The sequence below is a fragment of the Capsicum annuum genome, chromosome 12, assembly GCF_002878395.1.
Source record: "Capsicum annuum cultivar UCD-10X-F1 chromosome 12, UCD10Xv1.1, whole genome shotgun sequence".
Taxonomy (NCBI): domain Eukaryota; kingdom Viridiplantae; phylum Streptophyta; class Magnoliopsida; order Solanales; family Solanaceae; genus Capsicum; species Capsicum annuum.
In genome coordinates, this window is record NC_061122.1 from 19,311,414 (window position 1) to 19,332,788 (window position 21,375).

Below are 21,375 nucleotides of genomic sequence, written 5' to 3' on the forward strand. Positions count from 1 at the left end.
TTTCTCCAGGAAATAAACCTTTAGGTTCTAAATGGATCTTTAAAAGAAAAATAAAGGTCTATGGTACTATTGACAAATACACGGAAAGACTTGTAGTAAAAGGCTTCAAACAAAAAAAGGCCTTGATTACTTTGATACATACTCTCCAGTAACAAGGATAACATCGATTCGAATGCTAATTGCCTTGGCGGCGGTATATGATCTTAAAATCCACCAAAAAGATGTGAAAACTGCATTCCTAAATAAAGAATTGGAGGAAGAAATTTACATGGAACAGCTTGAGGGTTTTGTGGATGATATGTTGATCACTAAGTCATTGTTTTTTTTATATGTGGATGATATGTTGATCATCAGTAGAGACATTTTTGACATAAATGCAACCAAACGAATGCTCGAGAGTAAGTTTGATATGAAAGACCTTGGAGTTGTAGATGAGATCTTAGGAATAAAAATCCATAAAACTCCACAAGGGTTGGCATTGTCACAGTCTCATTATATCAAAAGTGTACTTGAAAAATTCAATTATATGGAATTCAGTATTGCCAAGACTCCATTGGATGTTAGCTTTGCACTTCGAAAGAATGAAGGTGAAAGTGACTCACAATTGGAGTACACAAGAGTATTGGGATGTTTAATGTATATAATGAACTGTACACGACCATACATAGCATGCACTATTAGTAAATTGAGTCGGTACACGAGTAATCCCAACAAAACTCATTGGATGGCAATGAAAAGAGTTTTGGGTTATCTTAAATACACTCAAGACTATGCCTTGCATTATAATAAATATCCCGTGGTACTCAACAGATATAGTGACACAAATTGAATCACCAGATTGAATGAAGTAAGATCCAAAAGTGGATATGTATTTACTATCGGTGGAGGAGAAGTCTCTTGGAAATCATCCAAAGAGACTTGTATTGCTCGCTTTACATTGGAATCTAAATTTATCGCATTAGATAAAGCTAGTGAAGAAGCAGAATGGCTCCAAAATTTCTTGGAAGATATTCCTTATTGGCCCAAACCAGTGGCACCAGTATGTATACACTGTGATAGCCAAGCGTCAATAGGTAGGGCAGGGAGCATGATGTACAATGGTAAATCTCATCACATACGACGGAGATATAATACCATTAGGGAACTTCTCTCTAGTTGAATTATCACTATTGACTATATAAATTCAAAGGATAATGTGTCGGATCCACTTACAAAAGGCCTATCTAGAGAAGGAGTGGAAAGGATATCCAAGGAAATGGGTTTAAGGCCTAGGACAAGTCAGCATGGCAGTAACTCTACTTAGCAGACTGGAGATCCCAAGAGCTAGGTTTAAGGAGACCAAACAAAGTTTTGTCTAACAGGTTTAACATTGTCAATTACCCAAACCATTCTCATGATGTAGACAATGTTTAGTAAACAAGGATAAGAGTTAAGGCGAAAAGTCTTTTAATGATTATCTAAATTTGGCAGATTTGACCAAATAGTTTAATCTATAGGATTGAACTATTTAAAAATATCACCTATGTGAGGGCGAATTGGAAGCCGCTTCAAAGAGAATGTTAGTAAAGGCCTATTCTCTAAGCTCTCATGAAACCAAGATGAGTTCACGGCTAAAAAGAACAAAACCGTGAGAACCATAAATGGTAAAAGGCTGGTTGTGTGACATGTGTTGTCTAGGTGTACATTAAAGCTCAATAGTTCAAAGATATCAAATCCACCGATTGACCGAGTGCATCCGATGCATGTTCACTATGGAAAGTTCAAAGGGAAACTCACTTATCCAGATGCAATCAGTCTTTACTTGATGATCACATACTTACCCGTAAAAAAAATTTTTATGAAAAATAGCCATTTTCCATTCATGTGGGGGATTGTTGGGTTCAAATTATATGAAAATTGTGAATGAAAAATGGAGAAAACCAAGTGGAAGGAAAAATAGAGAAGAAAACACTAAAATGGAAAGTGTACTCTAAAATGAAAATTATACTACTTCACCCACATTGGTGGGAGAATGTGACTTTTAAGTGTTTATATTAAGAAACACTTATTCTACTTGGTAAGTGAGGAAAGAAATAAGAGATCCTCGCGCCATCGTCGTCATCGCTCGCTCGACTCGGTTTCAAATTTGGATTTGGATTTGGATTTGTCAAATAATTGATCGATGAGATCTATCTTTTTGAACAAAATTTATTTGACAGAAATTTAATCCGAAGGAAAAATATAAACGCAGTAAATTTTTTCTGTGTTTTGATCCTCCAGTTATATGCATACATGCAGGGTTTCGCACTAATGCTTCAAAAGAATACATTGTTTTGAACTGATGTTTCAGAAGGATGCACTGTTTTGAACTGATGCTTCAAAACACTGATTCATGAAATGGTCTCGAAAAAGATGCAATCTTTTGACGAACAAACATGATTTTTCAGGAAAGGTCACACCTTTTAAGTGAACCATTGCCACTTTTCAGAAGAGGCATATGAAGGATTTATAAACCTGCTTTCATCCACAGGTTTAGTCACGAATTTTTCTGAATTACAAACTCTCTTCTTGTCTTCAAAACATTATGTGTGATCAATCAAACTGTTGAGTGAGTTCATCTAACAATTTGAGGTACCGTTATTGTTCGAATTGAAGACCATTTTATCGTGGTAGAAAGATTCCATAACCCGGATACAGTGAGGGAAATTATTCCTTAAGGACACTCCATGAAGTCGGGGTACTTGGCCTTAAAATTCTATTTCATCTCTTTTCTGAACATTAACAAACTTCTTAGATTATTCATAATCTAGTGTTGAAGGTGTTAAGTAACTTCAAAAGTGTTCTTGTCTTAGACTTGAACTAGAGTTGAAGTTGGTGTTGCATGTATACAGATTCTTGTACCCGAACACCATAAAACAACACTTGTGTCAAGTAATTCTTTTGTTGTAGTTGAGTCATTTATTTTCTGTTTTCTTCAATGGTCATGTAAAGATAGAGATCCTTCTTCGAGATGTTTGTGATGAATTTTCCTATTACTAAATGATATGGAAGTGTAAAAGGAATATCATTCACTTAGATGTTTTTTGCAGGGTTTGGTTAATAAAGATTTCCGGATCGCCTACTCATTGAAGGAGGAGTGTGGTTCTTCTTTCTTCCTGGATCTATTTCCTACTTTTCTACGTGATGCTCGCGCTGTTATGCGAAACATGACCTATGTTCTGTATGTTTTTCTGTTGTTGTTATGCACAAATTATTTTTCTTTTGACTTTGGTTGTTGATTCGTGTTTTGTTCTTTCATTAATTTTAGTGAGTCATCGGTTGTGGACTTTGATATCTTAAATGTGCAATGTCACAAGCTGAAAGGAAGTGCTGCATGGTGAGTTGTTATTTCTTAAAGTAGCCATAAGAATTTATCTTCACTAAGATTAAGTAGATATTTGATATTTGGTATGTAGTCTTACATATAGTGTTACCAATGAACAGTATTATAGGATTGCACCTTAAAAGTGGAATGTGCAGGGAGGATTCATGCATCCAACCTTAACTAGTTTGCCGTTGAGAATAGTTGATTGATTTAGTGTGCTTTGTCATGCCATCTTTAGCATTTTGTCTTGGTTTCTTCACTCCCATTGTTTTTCTTTCGAACTGGTTTGTAATGCTTTTACTTGAGCCGAGGGTCTATGGGAAATAACCTCTGTACCTCCCAAGGCAGGGGTAAGGTTTGCATACACAATGTCCTTCCCAGACCCTACTTTTTGGGATTACACTGGGGGTATGTTGTTTTCGTAGAAAGCAGCTACTTCGTACTTGCTTTATCTAAACGTTTAGTATCTCTTCACATCTTAACTGATTTTTCTTTTCTTGTGTACTTTTTCCTCAAACAATTCTCTGAAAATTGTATCCTCAAATCTTCCGTTGAATATACAACAGTTGGAATCTTAGGTTCGCCATTCCTTTTCATAATTACTTGCCACAAGATAGATCATAATGATTCTGCTCAACTTCTCTTGCAGCATTGGAGCTTGTAAGCTTAAGAAGGCATGTGATCCCTTTATCGCAGGAGTTGACAAGAAGTCCAAGATTGAGTATGGTTCTTTCTACATTAGCTAGAATTTTTCTACTGCTTGTTGTTTAAAAGGTTTTACTGTTCACTTGCTTGATAGGCAATCTGTTTGATTCGGGAAATGCTTAATGCATGTCCTTGTTGATCTCAAAGTCAACTTTTCCACAACAAAGATCAACTATTTGATTAAGATTTGCTTCTATTTAGCTAGCACTTTAGAGTACATTCCCTTTTCTTAAAACATGCAAATTTTTTAGTAATACTAACACTTCACTGCAAAGGAAAAATGAGTTTCCTTTCATTTTACGGCCATTGAACTCATTAATCTTCTTCCTTCTTGTTAGAGTGGGTTAAAACCCCACATTAGTTGGGGAATGGACTAATGATTCGCTTATATGGACTTGGGCAATCCTCCTCTCGTAAGCTAGTTTTTGTGGTTGAGTTGGGCGCAGGTGTCATATCCCCATTTGGGCTACCAGTGCACGCGTCAGTTGGGCCCTTGACATGAAGCGGGGTGTTAGAGTGGGTTGGAAGTCCCACATTAGTTGGGGAATAAACTTGCAGACTGTGTAAGAGGATGTGCACTAATCCTTTAGCAATGATCAGAACTTTACTAACCTTATTGCTTGTTTTTTTTCTCCGACGTAGAATTCTTCATCATTAAATTTTCTTATTGCGGTTAGAATTTCATAACTGTTCAATCATCTGTTTCCTCTAACAAGAAATCCTTAATCACTCTTGGTGAGAATCATCTTTTTGATCATATAATTAGCTAATATCACGAAGATTTTAGATTATCTGACAAAACCTTTTCCCTTGTCTCTGTAGGTGTCTGTGGGCATTAAAAGACATCAAACAAGAATGTCGTGTTTTTCGTAGCAAAACAAAAACTTTCATGAAGGTACCATAACATCATGCTTACATTTACTTGAAGTTGCCTGTGACATTTTAACGTGTGTCATTTGGTAATACTGGTCGACTTCTTCATGCGGAATTACATTTCTGACTTACATATACACCTATTCTTTTAAATTAGTGTTGCGATAGCCTTTCCTTCCAGAGACAGTAAGAAAAAAGTCTGAACTTGATCTTCTTTTACATCTGCTTTACCTCAACACATTTGGCTAACAGTTAACATAAATCTATCTAACAAATGCAGAAGTAAGGCCTTTCATGAGTATATCTAAAGAAGCTTATTGTAAAGTCTAGGGTCACACTACAAGTATGATCATTATCTGTGCACTGTTACATTGGTTCACTGTGCACGAGTTGGCTGCTAGTGCACGTGAGCTTACTAGTGCACGTGAGTTTGTTAGTTAATTATGTGGTTAATGAGTTGTGTGATGAGCAGGAAAGTTAAGTGTGTAGTGTAGTGAGAAGGTTCTAGAATATATGCGTCTATATATAGGTGAAAGTTGTAACAATGCATAGATTTTGACAGTTAATAAAATTTCTCTCTTCCTCCTTCTCTGTTCAATATAGCTTGGTTAACCAAGCTTTGTATTAGACTTTTTGGTGAAATTTTTCATGGTATCAGAGCTCCAGTTCGATCTTAGAGTATGAGAAACAATCTATGGAGTTTAGATCTCCATTTTGGTAGAGTTTTCGATTTCTATAGTTGACTCAACTTGAATCACAATTTTTTTTTGCTTGCACTCTGAATTGTGGCAGTAGATCTATCTTTATTTTTAGCTGTTTTTTGTGTGTTAGTTGCTGGTGGTTTTCAATCCCTACATCTATTTTCTTGCTTGTTGAAGTGTGGAGAATGGAACCTAAGATAGATCCCAGTGATCCCATGTTCATAGGCATATCAAATGTGTTTGGAGCTACCCTGATTCCAGTCAAGCTTATTGGATCTGAAAATTATAGGGCGTGGAGTAGATCAATGAGGATTGCATTATTGGGGAAACAAAAATTTGGATTTGTAACTGGTTATGCAATGAGGAGATGTATAGAGAAGCATGAACAATGGGAAACATGTAATGCAATAGTGCTGTCATGATTAATGAGCTCAATGAGTTCTGAGTTGTTGAATGAGATTGTATATGCCACAAAAGCACGAGAGGTTTGGGAAGATCTGAAGGAAAGGTTTGACAAGGTGAATTGAATGACATTATACCAATTACACAGAGAAATCAACACACTGTCAGAAGGTACTGATTCAGTATCTACTAATTTTACCAAATTGAAAGGTCTATGGAGTGAGTATGTGTTGTGATCCCTACCCCTTCATGTGATTGCCCAAGGTCTAAAGACTATGCAGATCATCTTGCTCAAATGAGACTGATAGAGTTTCTAGGAGGATTGAATGGTTCATATGACCAGCTAGGAGACAGATTCTGCTGAAGGGAGTGACACCTTCTCTCAATCAAGCATATGCTATGATAGCGGAAGATGAGTTGCAATAACTTGCCTACTCGTCCATCACAAGTGAGAAATCAGATCTTATTACAATGTTACAATGCAGGTGAATAGAAGTTCAGAAGTAAGTCATAGAAATCATAATTACGAGAGGAAGGAACGTGACTACTGCCATTTTACTAGACATACAAGAGAGAATTGCTACAAGCTGATAGGATATTCTACTGATAGGAAATCAAGGAGGAAGATGAATTACAACACTGGAAAATTCAATGCCAATAGATATCCTGGGAACCAATATGCAAAACAAGTTGATACTCACTTTTTATCTAGTAATTTCAATGGACAGGGTGTTGGTGGAGATACGGGTCAAAATGTTTCAACTAGTCAAGGTGGTCCCAAGGAAATCAATAATACAATGTTGGCAAAAGGCCAAGACTTCACTGATGGGGAATACAAGCAAATTATGGAACTTCTCAACGGGGATCAATAGGAGACAAAACATGCTAATATGTCGGGTGTAGCTACCTATTTATTTTCTCATGTTGAGCAACAAGAATGGGTAGTTAATTCTAGTGTCACTCATCACAATGCATCAAACAATGACATATTTTCCACAAAAAGTAAAGTAGATAAAGCAGGAGGGGATAAGGTGAATCTACCGAATGGAGCCAAGCCTGATATATCTCACAATGGAAAGACACTAGTTTTGCAAAATAAAACTGTAAAGGATGTACTATCTGTCCCTGACTTTAAGCTAAATTTGCTATCATGTCCAAGTAACTGGATAATTGTCTTGTTTTGTATCATCTTTCCCTGACTTCTTTGTATTTCAAAATCTTTACAGTGGCAAGGTGAGGGGGTTGGTAAGGAAAAAGGAGGATTATACATTCTTCAAGGTGTACATAGAAGGAAGAATACATATGAAGATAAAGAAAGGCCAGTAGCAGGCATAATAATGCATGGCAGTAGTCTGTAGCACAAGAGACTTGGACATCCATCCACATAAGTGTTGAAGTCACTAGACTTGTTGAGTCCTTGTAAGGATACTGATCTGCTAAATAAATATCATGTATGTCCTTTAGCCAAGCAGACTAGGTTACCTTTTCTTAGCAGTGAAACTAAGTCCACCATATGTTTTGATATTGTACATATGGATCTGTGGGGACACTATAAAATACCCACTTTTGATAAAAGGTTCTACTTGTTAACCATTGTGGATGATTGTAGTAGATATACTTGGATACATTTGTTGCAGCTTAAGTCTGAGACCATTGTTGCTCTCAAAACTTTATATTGATGGTAAAAATTCAGTTCAGAACTAATGTGAAAGGTCATAAGAACTGATAATGCACTGAGTTCTTCAACACTCAGTGTAATCATTTGTTCAAAACTTTAGGTGTGTTGCATCAAAGCAGTTATCCTTATACACCACAACAGAATGGTGTTGTAGAAAGAAGACAAAGACAAATCCTGAACATTGCTAGACCTATCAGGTTTCAATCACAAATGCCTATCATATATTGAGGTTTAGTTGTTAAGGTTGTTGTCTACGTGATGAATAGACTACCCTCATCCTCTATTAGTGGTAAGAGACCATTTGAGGTATTGTTTTCCAAGGTACCTTCCTGATCACACATGAGGGTACTAGGTTGTTTATGCTATGCCTCAATATTACCTAAAGGTGATAAGTTCTCTGAAGGGGACAAAACTGCAGTGTTGATGGGGTATTCCACCACACAAAAGGGATACTTATTATTGGATATGATCTCTAATAAGTTTTTTGTTAGCAGAGATATTACATTTTAGGAAGATGTTTTTGTTTTTGCTAAAACCGAAGGCAAGAACCAATCCACACATCCTTTCGAGTCATATACAAAAAATAGTGGTGGTGATGAAGAATCAGTTGATTTAGCAGATGTTACTGATGATCAAAAATCAGGTGTAGGAGAATTACCTCAAAGCACTCCAATGCCTGATCTATCAATGGATGCAAAAGAAGAAGTTCAGCCAACTGTTCAACCTATTGAGCTAACTCCCTCTTTCACAGACAATGCAGAACCTATCACTTACAAAAGAACATCAAGAGTGGCTAAGGAACCTATTTGGATAAAATACTACACTATACTTGGGAAAAGAAAGGGTACAAGATATCCAACAACAACAACAACAACAACAAACCCAGTGTATTCCCACCTAGTGGGGTCTGGGGGGTAAGATGTACGCAGTCCATACCTCTACCTCTGAAGAAGTAGAAAGGCTATTTCCGATAGACCCCCGGCTCAAGGCACGAGATACCACACAAACACATAGTAAAGCACAGAAGCAGATTACATAACATAAATACGGCACCCATAAGTAATATAAAACAGAGGAGAGCAGAGGAAAGCACACAGATTCGTAATGCAACATGGAACACGGAACACGGTATCATAACAGGAATAAAACCCCCACCAAGTAATTCCCTACACTAGCGACCCAAACTGGCCCTAGTCCTCTGCTGTAATTCGCGTCCTCCAGACCTTCCTATCCTATGAGAATTCTACATCTAAGTATCAATGCTATGTGAGTAGTTTTTTAGACCTGGTTGAGCCTCGATATTTCAGTCAAGCTATCAGAGATGATGGATGGATAGAAGCCATGAAGTTAGAGATTAAAGAACTTGAAGACAACAACACATGGGAAATAGTTGAGTTTCATTGGCTCAAAATGGGTATTCAAGATCAAATATAAAGTAAATGGGGATGTTGAGAGACTCAAAGCAATACTGAAAGGCTACAGCCACCAGGAACGATTGGACTACCATAATACCTTTTTACTTTTAGCGAAGATAGTGACTATTAGATGTGGTATTGCACTTGTTGTATCAAGGGGATGGTCCTTGTACCAAATGGATGTCTATAATACCTTTCTACAAGGGTACTTAGATGAAGACGTGTATATGTAACTACCTGAAGGCTTCCAACAGAAAGGGCATAGTAAGGTATACAAGTTGATTAAGTCTTTATATGGACTTAAACAAGCCTCTAGGCATTGACATATCAAACTAACTTAAACTCTCATAAATGAAGTATTTACTCAGAGTGTATATGACCACTCATTGTTTACCTGGAAGAAGACAGAAGGAATGGTGATAGTCTTAGTCTATGTAGATGACCTACAGATCACTGGGGATAATGAAAGTATGGTTTCTAAAACCAACCAAATATTACATAAGCAGTTCAAGCTCAAAGGCTTAAGGGAGCTCAAGTAGTTTTTCGGAATTGAAGTTTTGAGGTCGTCACAGGGAGTCACTTTGAATCAAAGAAAATATCTTCTGGAGTTGATCTCAGAAGTTGGTCTAGCTGATGCAAAGCCACCATCTACACCTTTAGAATCCAATGCTAAGTTGACATCAGTCGAGTATGATGAAATCACAGGTTGTACAGGTGATATTATTTTGAGAGATACAACTTATTATCAAAGGGTAGTGGGTAAACTTATGTATGCCACTATAACAAGACAAGATATCAGTTCATACAAAGGCCCAAAATATTTCATTTGGAAGTATCTTACAGGGTGATCAAATACTTGAAAGGTTCAGTAGGTCAGGGAGTGAAGAAACACACTAATGCTAATTTGGTTTGTTGATGTGACTCAGACTGGGCTGCTTTTCCCCACAGTAGAAGGTCAGTGACTTGGTACATGGTGCAGTTTGGTGGTTCTTTAATATCTTAGAAGTAAAAAAATGGAATAAAATATCTAGAAGCTCAGTTGAAGCTAAATACAGAACTATGGCTTCAACTATAACAGAACTCACTTCGCTAGAAGGATTGTTTGTAGATTTAAATGTGTTGGTTCCCAAACCTATCACAGTGCTCAGTGATAGCAATCTACCATACAGTTAGGAGCTAATCTTATCTTTCATGAGAGCACAAAACATATAGAAATTGATTGTCATTTTATCAGAGACAAAATCCAGAGTGGTTTAGTGCAGACTTTGCATGTTTCTTCCCAACAACAGGTGGTTGATATACTAAATAAAGGCTAGGCCATGATCAACATTCTAAACTCTTGAGAAAACTTGGTGTGCTTAATATTATGCACCCTTTGTCTTGTGGGAGTGTATTGGAAAGTCTACGATCACACTACAAGTATGATCATTATTTGTGTAATGTTACATTGGTTCACTGTGCACATGAGTTGGCTGCTAGTGCACCTGAGCTTACTAGTGCAAGTGAGTTTGTTACTTTGTTAGGTGGTTAATGAGTTGTGTGATGAGCTGGAAATTTAAGTGTGTAATTTAATGAGAAGGTTCTAGAATATATGCATCTATATATAGGTGCAAGTTGTAATAGCACATAGATTTTGATAGTTAATAAAATTTCTCTCTTCCTCCTCCTTCTCTGTTCAATGTAGCTTAACCAAGATTTGTATTAGACTTTTTGGTGAAAGTTTTCAAAGCTTAATATGATTTTCGTAAACTTATTTAATAATCTATCAAATTGCTTCTGATAAAGTTCCATGTCTCTTTTTTCCACTTAATCATCTTAATATTTTTTCTTTTTGGAGTGTACAACCATTTCATCAGAAAACTTAAATTGTTAGAGAGAGCACAAAACAATAACATATTTAGTATAGTCCCACAGATGGGGTCTAGGGAGGATGAGGTTTACGCAGACCTTATCACTACCATTGAGAGGTTGTTTTCAATAGACCCTTGGCTTAAGTACGGGTTTAAAAGAAGAGCAAGAGTGAAAGTAAGTGATGAATATAACGAAGAAAACAGTAAAAGAGCGCAGATAGCCAAAATAAATGAAAAACAGTAGTAATAAAATCAAAGGTTAAGATAATGCTAGCATAAAAATAATAATACTAGTAAGGAAATATATAGATGCACCAGATTGGAACCCCGGTCTATCACAGGGAAAGGGGAAAGTGCTCAACTACCCACTAATCGACAATCCTCGCCCTCCATGATCTCATATGTATGGTCATCTCCTTGATGAGCCAGAGATATGTCATGTCCTATCTAATCACCTCTTTCTAGTTTTTTCTCAGTCTACCTCTACCTCTCCTCATACCTATCACTATCAGCCTCTTACAGCTAGAGTAGATCCTTTATCTTTTTTCAGCTATTCTTATCATGAAATTAACTACAACCAAAAGCAAAACTGAAGAATAATGGAGCAATCACACTCCGAATAGGAAATATAGAGGAGTAAGAAGTAGAAGAGGAAGATGAAGAAGAAGAACTCAGAGAAATAGAGAAGTGGAAGAGGAAGAAGATGAGTGAATCATTGTAGTTGATAGTTGTATTCAGTTCAATAATCATGTAGTAGTACATAGTCGTGTATATATAGCATCAGATGTTCAGCTAGTATAGTAACTTCTTTTCAGTTATTCTAACTAACTAATTCACTATGTTAACTAACTTTAGGACATCTTATCTGTACACCTGTTTTTCCCTCCTTTTCCATTGACATCTTTAGCCTTCAATATTCAGATCTCAACAATCACCCCTTAAACTTGGCACTAAAAAAAGATTCATAAATTCAAGTTTGGACATCAGATACTCATGTTGAACCTTAGTTAAACCTTTGGTAAGTCCTTATTGAATCTTCTTCCTCACAAAGTGGCAATCTATTTCTATATGTTTGGGCCTTTCATTATAAACAAGATTTGCTTCAATGTGTAATACTGTTTTGCTGTCACTAAAGATAGTTACTGGTAGTTGTATTTGAATATTTAGGTCCTTGATTAAACCAATTAACTAAGTAAGTTCTGCAACTATTGAGGCAAGACTTATGTACTCTGATTCAACTAAACTTCTTGAGACGGTTGATTGTTTCCTTGATATTCAAGAGACTAATGAATCACCTAGTTTGATAGTGAAACTAGTAATAGAATTTCTAGCAAAGGCACATGCATCCCAGTTAGCATCACAATGAGCTACAAGAACATCTTTCCTTGCACTAGACATTTGAAGCCCTTTTCCTAGCTTTTCTTTTATATATTTGATAACCCTGAGTGTTGCACTCCTATGAGATTGTTTTGGACTCTGCAAAAACTAACTCAACGTGTGAGCTATGTTTGGTCTTGAGACTGTAAGATATAACATCTTTCCTATTATCTTTTGATGCATTCTCTGATAATCTAGTTCCTCATCATTAGGTCTTGCAGCTCCTGGGACATGTTTATCAAAGTCTCTAGTTGTTAGTTATTTTTAGTATCAAAGGGTGTGGGATCTGAGGAGCTGGTTTAGCAGCACTAAGACCATTTTTTGAAATAAATTCAAGTGCATGCTTTCTTTATGGCGTCATAATCTCTTGTTTAGACCTTGCAAACTCAATTCCTATGAAGTATTACAATTTTCCTAAGTCTTTCATCTTGAAAGTTTTGTGAAGATCTTCCTTGGTTTCAATTATCTAATCCAGCTTATCCCCAGTTACTAGTATGGCATCCACATATACTAGTACAAAAATTACTCCATCACCGATTTCCTTGATATATAATGAGTGATCATATTGACTTTGCCTAAACTTGCAGTTGATTAATGCTTGAGAAAATTTTGCATTCTGTTATCTTGGTGCTTGTTTCAATCCATAAGGATTTAGGCAAATGTATTCATGCCATTCTAGTAAAGTCATCTATAATAGTTAAGAATGATTTGTGACCATCACAAATAGGAACATTAAATAGACCCCAGAGGTCCATATATAGTAGATCAAAAGGTTTAAAGCTAGATGTAATATTAGTAGGAAATGCTAATCTGGTTTGCTTAGCAAATGGACAAACACTACATTTATTTATATTGTCATCTAGAAAACTACTTTTACTAGGGAACATTTTACACAGTATCCTAAATGGAACATGTTTTTGGTTTTTAACTTTGAAATTAAAGAAATCACAGAGAAAAATTTGGAGAGAAAAAAATACTACAATTGTATTGTCAAAAGGAATTGTTTTATTAATAACTCAAAAACATATATTTATAGCTATATTTCTAACTAGACTTTAATTCAAATTCAAATAAAAAAGGGATAACTAATTTCTATTCAAATAACAAAGGGATAACTAGTTCCTAAGTTTAAACCACATAGAACTCTAATAATTTGAAATTACTAATAGTTATCTCCTTCTACTTTATTTGTGAGACATATTTTCAACACTCCTCCATGGATCAGAAATTGTAGATTGCAGTCTCGACTGAATTTGACCTGTTGAATAAATTTACCAATTCATCTTTGGTCCCGCAAGGCTTGTATGCATCTTCTGTTGGATTAAATAAGAAACTTTTGCCTCTCATATCGACTTATAAAATCTCATGATTAGTGGAATCAAAGATTCGACAATATTTTTCTCCAAATAATAATTTAAATCCTTCTTTCATTAGCTGGCCAAAACTTAATAAACTTTTATCAATATCAGACACATAAAGGACAATCGAAACTATTTGTGTACCTTAAATTATTTTGATTGCAACATTTTCATTTCCTTCTGCATGAATATAGTCACCATTCCCAATTCTGATTTTCTTATTTTTCAAAGGCAAAAACTTTTCAAAAAAGTTTTGTCATATGTCATGTGATTGTTCAACTACTGTCAATCATCCAAAAATCAGATTTCTTGATTGAATAATATGTTGCCACAAATAAGTGATCTTTTTCTTCTTCTTTGGTGACTTGGGCATCTGTTTCATATTTTTGAGATTTGTTTTTTTGCAAATCATAGCTTCGTGGCTAAGTTGATTGCAATCTTGCATTGTGCATCTGGTCTCTTCCAACATTTAAATGGAGAATGACCTATTTTGCCACAGTGTTAGCAAGTTGGGTAGTTTTTTCTTGAATTATTACCCTTGCTTTAAATCTTGTGGTTGGCTTCCAAAGATCCTTTAACCATGATACAAGAACAACCAACAAACTCAAGGACAACACAAGATAACAAGAGGAATAACAACACAAAATAATAAGAACCAACGGTTTTCACTAAAACAAGAACAAACTAGTACACGAAAGTAAAGATAGGTAGTGAAATATACACTATTACAAGACCAAAGAACCCAAGGATATCTCAAATCCAAGGACCCCTAAGACTTACAATAGTAACACCACACTCCTACGAAGACACAAGAGGGAATCCACCACTCAAGCACTAACGTTTCTCGCCAATTTTTCAACAAAAGTGAGTACCACACTTGTTCTTGCCCTAGTTTCGGTTACAACTCACTCTCTCTCTCTCTAGAGAATAGTCTTTCAATTTCATTTAACAACTAAAGAACTAAAGACCTAAAAATAATCTATTTATAGACTTATTACAAACATAAGTGAAATATCCCAAAAGCCCTTAATGAAGGGAAGACAAAAGGTGTCTATGGAGTGTAGTGTATGACCCGTTCTTGGTATGTGATATGGTTTTCCTTTGCACTTCACTTGCACGCTTTGAGGCTTGGGTTCGACGCGCACTCTCATACGTTCATCTCCGTGATTATTCTTGTATCATCCTCACCATCTTGAGAGAAATTTTCCCACAAATTCATGGCTTCACCTCATTCAATTGGCCACTTAAAGGAAGCCACTTAAAATAGTCCGCAAAATATGGAGAACCCACAAGCTCAATAACAACAAATCTCAGCCAACATCTTTATTTTGAATCTTTGCTTCCTCTCTATCTTGAGCTTTACCTTCAATCTCATCCGATTCAAGTCTCCTACCATCATACAAGCATTGTCGTAGACCCCATATCCTTCATGTTCCTTTCTACCATTCTCCTCTACATGGACATATCGGTTTTGATAAAGTGGAGCTTTGGTCAAGAGGGTTGGTTTAGTGAAGCGAAGCTTCGGTTGTGGAGCTTGGACGGAAGGAATTTGAATTGGTGAAAGTTGACGCCTTTGGTTAAGTGGATCTTGGATGGGAGGGTTTGATTTTAGTGTAGACATTTGGCATCCAAGTCCTCGTTGGACTTGATCGAACTATGGAGAAATGGGCCTAGTTATGTCTTAGTTTTGAGGGCTATTTAGAGCTTGGCTTACGAAATTAGGTGATGGTCTTGGAGGATTGGTCATTGGAAGTAAAGTGTCGGGAGTCAAAGCACGAGATTTCCTTCGACTCTCCATTCGATCCAACCCCTCACTCATAGTTACCACATACGAACCAATTTTTTCAAGACCCGCGTTGGCCTTAGCAAGGTCTCGGGACATAGAATCAAGGCAAGCCAAAATGAGATTGATGGAATTATTGTCTATTGTTTTTGCATTTGAAGCCTCGGGTTCTATGGGGGTTGTACCGAAAATAACCCTTCAAGTTTCTTCAAACTCAAGCTCGACAATGGTGGATGGCTCAAATAATCTCCAATTTAGCTTAAATTCGAACCCAATACTCCTATAGTGTTAGAGAACACAAATCTAACACTAAAAACACAAGAAAAACTCAAAATTTGACCTAGGGTCAAAAATGGGTTTAGTATTTTTGGGGATTTTCGATTTTGACACTTCTTTTTTGTTAGGATTTTCAATTTCTAGACTCTGATAGTGTTACAGAACAAATATCTAACACAACAAACACACAAAATACACAAAAATCAACTTTTTTCTTTTTTCTTCTTTTTAACTTTTTTTTTAATTTTCAAGATAACAATCCCAAGATTGATTTTGTTGGAGATTGATTTTGTTGGAACAAAATCAAACCTTGATTTGATACTAAATGATACAATAACATCCCACAAACTTAAGGACAACACAAGATAACAAGAGGAATAACAACACAAGATAGCAAGAACCAACGGTTTTCACTAAAACAAGAACAAACTAGTACATAAAAGTAAAGATAGGTAGTGAAACATACACTATTACAAGACCAAAGAACCCAAGGATATCTCAAATCCAAGGACCCCTAAGACTTACAATAGTAACACCACACTCCTACGAAGACACAAGAGGGAATCCACCACTCAAGCACCAATGTTTCTAGCCAATTTTGTAATACAAGTGAGTACCACACTTGTTCTTTCCCTGGTTTCGGTTACAACTCAATCTCTCTCTAGAGAATAGTCTTTCAATATCATTTTACAAATAAAGAACTAAAGACCTAAAACTATTCTATTTATAGACTTATTACAAACATAAGTGAAATATCCCAAAAGCCTTTAATGAAGGGAAGACAAAAGGTGCCTATGGAGTGTAGTGTATAACCCATTCTTGGTGTGTGATATGGTGTTCCTTCGCACTTAACTTACACGCTTCGAGTTTCGGGTTCAACGCGCACTCTCATCAGTTCATCTCCGTGATTATTCTTGTATCAAACCATACCACCCTATCTTATAATCCTTCTTTGCTCTTGTGCCTGTAATGTATTAACAATTTTGCTGAGGCAATCTTGAATAGGTTTTTTGTGTTTTCCAAGGTAGTTGATACTTCATATCTTAAGGCTGTAACAAGATTTTTTTCAATAATTTTTGAATTTTTAAATTTTGTGTCAAGCAATCTTACCTTATTGACAATGACAAGAAGTCGGTCTGAGTACTCTTTGACGGTCTCAGATTCCTGCATCTTTTGCAATTCGAATTCCATTATTATATTCAACACCTTCATGCCTTGTATTCTTTCATCTCCTGTGTATTCTTCCTTCAGATAATCCTAAATTCTTGTTAAGGGTCATAATTCTTATGAAAATTATTAGAGACATACTAGCAAACAAAGTTGCTTTTGCCTTTGATTTTCTTATTTTCTTTTCCTTTTAGCTTTTGATCTGGGCCACCTGGGATTATTGGGCAGCAGAAGAATATCATAATCCTCCTCCACGGTCTCTCAAAGGTCTAAAGCCTCAACATAAGTCTCCATTCTTATAGCCTAAAGTTGGTAATTATCACCATCAAAGACAAGAGGAGCTATTTGGGAAAAGTTGTTTTCAGAATTCTTCTTACTCACAGATCCCTCAAGAAAATGGATCTAGATACCAATTGTTGGTTTTTAGCTTTGAAATTAAAGAAATAACAAAGATAGACTTAGAGAGAAAAAAATACTGCAATTGTATTGTCAAAGAGAATTATTTTATTAATAATTCAAAGACATATTTTTATATCTAAATGTCTAACTAGACTTCAATTCAAATTCAAATAACAAAGGGATGGCTAATTTCTATTCAAATAACAAAGGGATAACTAATTCCTAAGTCTAAGACACATAAAACTCTAATAATTTAAAACTACTAATAGTTATCTACTTCTACTTTATTTATGAGACATATTTTCAACACATGTCCAAGTCTCTTATGTCAAAGTTTCAAATCTATTTTATCAGTTATCTCAACATTTAATACACAATCAGCTACTCTTCTATGTCCTGGTAGTCTTTGCCTCAGTATAGTCCATTCGTTTCTCTACGAATCTCCATCTTCCCATTCCAAAGATCCTGAAATACAGAAACATTAGGAAAGAATGTTGTGAAGCATTTAAGTTGTTTAGTAGCCTGTGAAACTGATAACAAGATATATTTGAATTGAGGTAAATGGAACACATTGTGTACTAAAAGTTCGAATACTGAAAAGTATATCTTTTATTCATAGAATTGTACATTTTTTATAATAGAAAAGTAAGATCAGAATAAACTAATCAATTCCTGATTCTTGAGAGATTCTTGAATCAAGGGATCTCCCCTAATCTATTTCCTAGAATAACAACTAATATATTTTCCTAAAATACATGCTATCCCATATTTACAGGAGCTGATTACAGTCAAATTCGCTAGCTGATTTGTGGAGCAGATTTGATTGAAATCTATCAGTCATTGTAGAGCAGATTCTGCCTCAATCTACTGGCTCATTTGACACTCCCTCTCAAGTTGGCATGTAAATATCAAACTTGCCCAACTTGCTAACAAATGACTCAAAGGTAGTTTTGACGAGGCCTTTTGTGAAAATATATGCTACTTGTTTAATTTTTAGAACGAAAGAAATGCACACACTTCCATCTTCAATCTTCTCTTTAATAAAGTGTTTGTCCACTTCAACATGTTTTGTTCTGTCACATTAAACTGGATTATGAGAAATGCTTATGGAAGCTTTATTGTCATAGAACAACTTCTTTGAAAAACTCATAGGTCTTCTTAGTTCTTTCAAAAATCTCTTGAGACAAAACATTTCACAAATTCCATGTGCCATGGATCGATACTCAGCTTTAACACTACTTTAAGCCACCATATTTTAATTCTTACTCATCCATTTCACTACATTTCTCCAAACAAATGTACAATATCTGGACGTAGACTTTCTATCAATAAAAGAACCAGCTCTGTCCGCATCTGTATAAGCTTCAACACTTCTTTGTTCATTCTTTTTAAAGAACAACCCTTTTCCAGGAGAACTTTTTAGATACCTTAAGATTCGATACACAACTTCTTGATGTTCTTCTCGTGGAGAATGCATGAACAGACTAACTAGGATCACAACAAAGGCAATATAAGGCCTATTATGTGACAAGTAAATCAACTTCCCTACATGGTATCGGACCCTATCAATTGATTTTCCATCCTTTGCAAACTCTAGATTCGGGTCAATTGGAGTATCAGCTAGTCTACAACCACTTATTCCTATTTCTTTTAACAGATCACAAACATACTTTCTTTGTGACACTATAATTCCTTATTTTGATGGTGCAACCTCCATGCCAAGAAAATACTTCAAGGGGGCCTAAGTCTTTTATCTCAAATTGTGTGGCTAGATGCTCCTTTAGTTTTTTTATTTCAACCACATCATCTCTTATGAGGATGATATCATCAACATACACCATAAGAACTGTTATTTTTCCTTCGAGTGAATGTCGAGTGAACATTGTGTGATCTGCTTGTCCTTGCACATATCCTTGCCTTTTTAAACCTTTAAAACCAAGCCCTTATAGACTATTTTAGGCTGTAAAGAGATCTGCTAAGTCTGCATATCTTTGACTTGTACTTCTCTTCAAAAACTGTTGGGGGATCCATATAGACTTTTATCTCTAGTTGCCCATTCAAGAAAGCATTTTTCACATCCAACTGTTGAAGAGACTAGTCAAGGTTTACCACGATTGTCAACAGAACTCTAATTGAGTTTGGCTTAGATACTGGAGCAAATATCTCAAAATAGTCAATGTCATATGTCTTTGTGAACCCCTTAGCTACTAGGTATGCCTTATACCTCTCCAAGGATCCGTCTGACTTAAATTTGGTGGTGAACATCCATTTGCAGCCTACTGGTTTCTTTCCCTCGGGAAAATCTACCAACTCCCATGTCTTTTTTTTCAAGAGCCCATAATTCCTCTAAAATAGCCTTCTTCCACTTGGGAACTTGTAGAGCATCCTGCATATTTTTTGGGATCTCCGCACTAGAAAGTTGTAAAATAAAGGCTGAATAACTAGGAGACAAGTTATTATAGGAAACAAATATAGAAATAGGATATTTAGAAACATTTCTAACACCTTTGTGTTTTGCAATAGGTAGGTCCATATCTGACATAAATTAGAAACAGAATCAGCTAAAAGATTATCTTGAATTCCAGGAAGGTCTTGCGGAGTTGACTTTTGACAGTGTTGAGGATCATCAATCTTTTTTCTTGAGTTTGATTCCTTCTCAAATACACATGTATTTGTTTTGTTTGCTCTCTATTCCCATTTTTATTTTTGTCATTTGAAGGCTCTACAGGTTCAATATCAAAGTTTTTATCATTTAAGTCACTTAAGTCCCTATCATCTCTCGAATCACTGTTCTTTTCATCTCTTGCATCACACCTATTCATATCTTCTCCAAGATCCCTCACATAAGTATTTATTGTAATATCTATCCTATCATTCGTCTGAGTTCTAGTTTCCTCAATATCCCAAAAAGACGAATCTTCACCTACATGGTACTCCCCCTAAAGATGAGCAGTAAAATAGAGTTGGGATTCAAAGAAAGTTATTTCCATTATGAAAATTATCCTCATTGACTGAGGATCATAACTTATATACCTTTTGATTTGGATCATATCCTACCAAAACACACTTCTTCAATTCCAGCCCTAGCCAACTTTTCTTGAAATTGACGTTGATAGATTTCAACTTTACCAATTTACCGAAGTGTGACTAATTTGCCCACCGGGTTGCTACTTTCACTAGGGCCAAATCGCTGGATGATTCGGTTCACACCATTCTCTGGGATTTGAGCTTGAGGAAAAGCTCTTTCAACGTAAGGGGAGTAATGCTGTGGATCTCCAAAAGTCAATTAATTAAATATTTAATTATATTTTAGTGGCTTTATTTATTATTTTAGAATAAGATTTTATATTTTCTACTTTCATAAGGATTAGACTTTCTAGAATAGGTTTTTATGTTTCTGTCACGACCCGAACCAGGGCCTGGCCGTGACGAGCATTTCGAACCATTGAGGCTCGAAACACCCCTATCTGTCTGGTAATCATGCACCTAATTCATAGGATCAAAGTAATGCGGAAGAAACACAATATAACGGAAACCTGATCAAGAATCATATGAAAATGAAAATGGGGAATAGTGTCCTACCATCTAAATCAACATTTCTAAAACCGTCTGCGAAATCTCTACTACATGACTGAAACAATGTCTATGTGAAAACTGGGACAAAGCCTCCAGCAGACCCCCAAAAATGAATATAAGATAAAAGGATTGCAGGACATAAGACCTTTCAAAACATAGAAGGCTCACCACTTGTCTCTGCAACTCTGTCTGAATGATCTACTGATTCTCGACCCCTAGACTAGGCCTCTGAACCTGGGAGGTTGGACAAGGGAGGGGTCAGCACAAAAGTACTAGCACGCAGAGATATCAAAACAAAACATAACATTTTTACAAAGTATAGTTGAGAGCCATTATAAAGAAATTTCGTATCAAATCATTTGAAAACACATGGGCGTAATGCAATAGTTTTTCTCAACAATAATGAAATGCAACTGAGCTAGATGAAATACCTTACATAATTTACACCAACTGTGAAATCTCGGTTGTCGCC

The 21,375-nt window shown here is 35.9% G+C and overlaps 2 protein-coding genes across 4 annotated transcripts in view; one reads left to right on the plus strand and one right to left on the minus strand.

Moving 5' to 3' along the window:
* Nucleotides 1-2,767: 2,767 nt before the first annotated feature.
* Nucleotides 2,768-21,375, plus strand: part of LOC124889318 (histidine-containing phosphotransfer protein 1-like) — a 33,828-nt gene continuing 15,220 nt past the window's right edge. The window contains exons 1-4 of the mRNA XM_047400836.1: nucleotides 2,768-3,199; nucleotides 3,287-3,355; nucleotides 3,993-4,064; nucleotides 4,871-4,943. Coding sequence (XP_047256792.1) covers nucleotides 3,177-3,199; nucleotides 3,287-3,355; nucleotides 3,993-4,064; nucleotides 4,871-4,943 — 237 coding nt within the window. The 5' untranslated portion in view covers nucleotides 2,768-3,176. The remainder of the gene's footprint in view (nucleotides 3,200-3,286; nucleotides 3,356-3,992; nucleotides 4,065-4,870; nucleotides 4,944-21,375) is intronic.
* The window catches only part of LOC107851549 (late embryogenesis abundant protein 46), a 32,396-nt gene continuing 17,194 nt past the window's right edge, over nucleotides 6,174-21,375 (minus strand). The window contains exon 3 of one of the 3 annotated variants that reach the window (XM_047400834.1): nucleotides 6,174-8,471. In XM_047400834.1, the coding sequence (XP_047256790.1) occupies nucleotides 8,435-8,471 (37 nt within the window). In that variant the 3' untranslated portion in view covers nucleotides 6,174-8,434. Of the gene's footprint in view, nucleotides 8,472-17,415; nucleotides 17,793-21,071; nucleotides 21,138-21,375 lie in introns of those variants that run through there. The other 2 variants (XM_047400833.1, XM_047400835.1) reach the window with 2 other exon arrangements.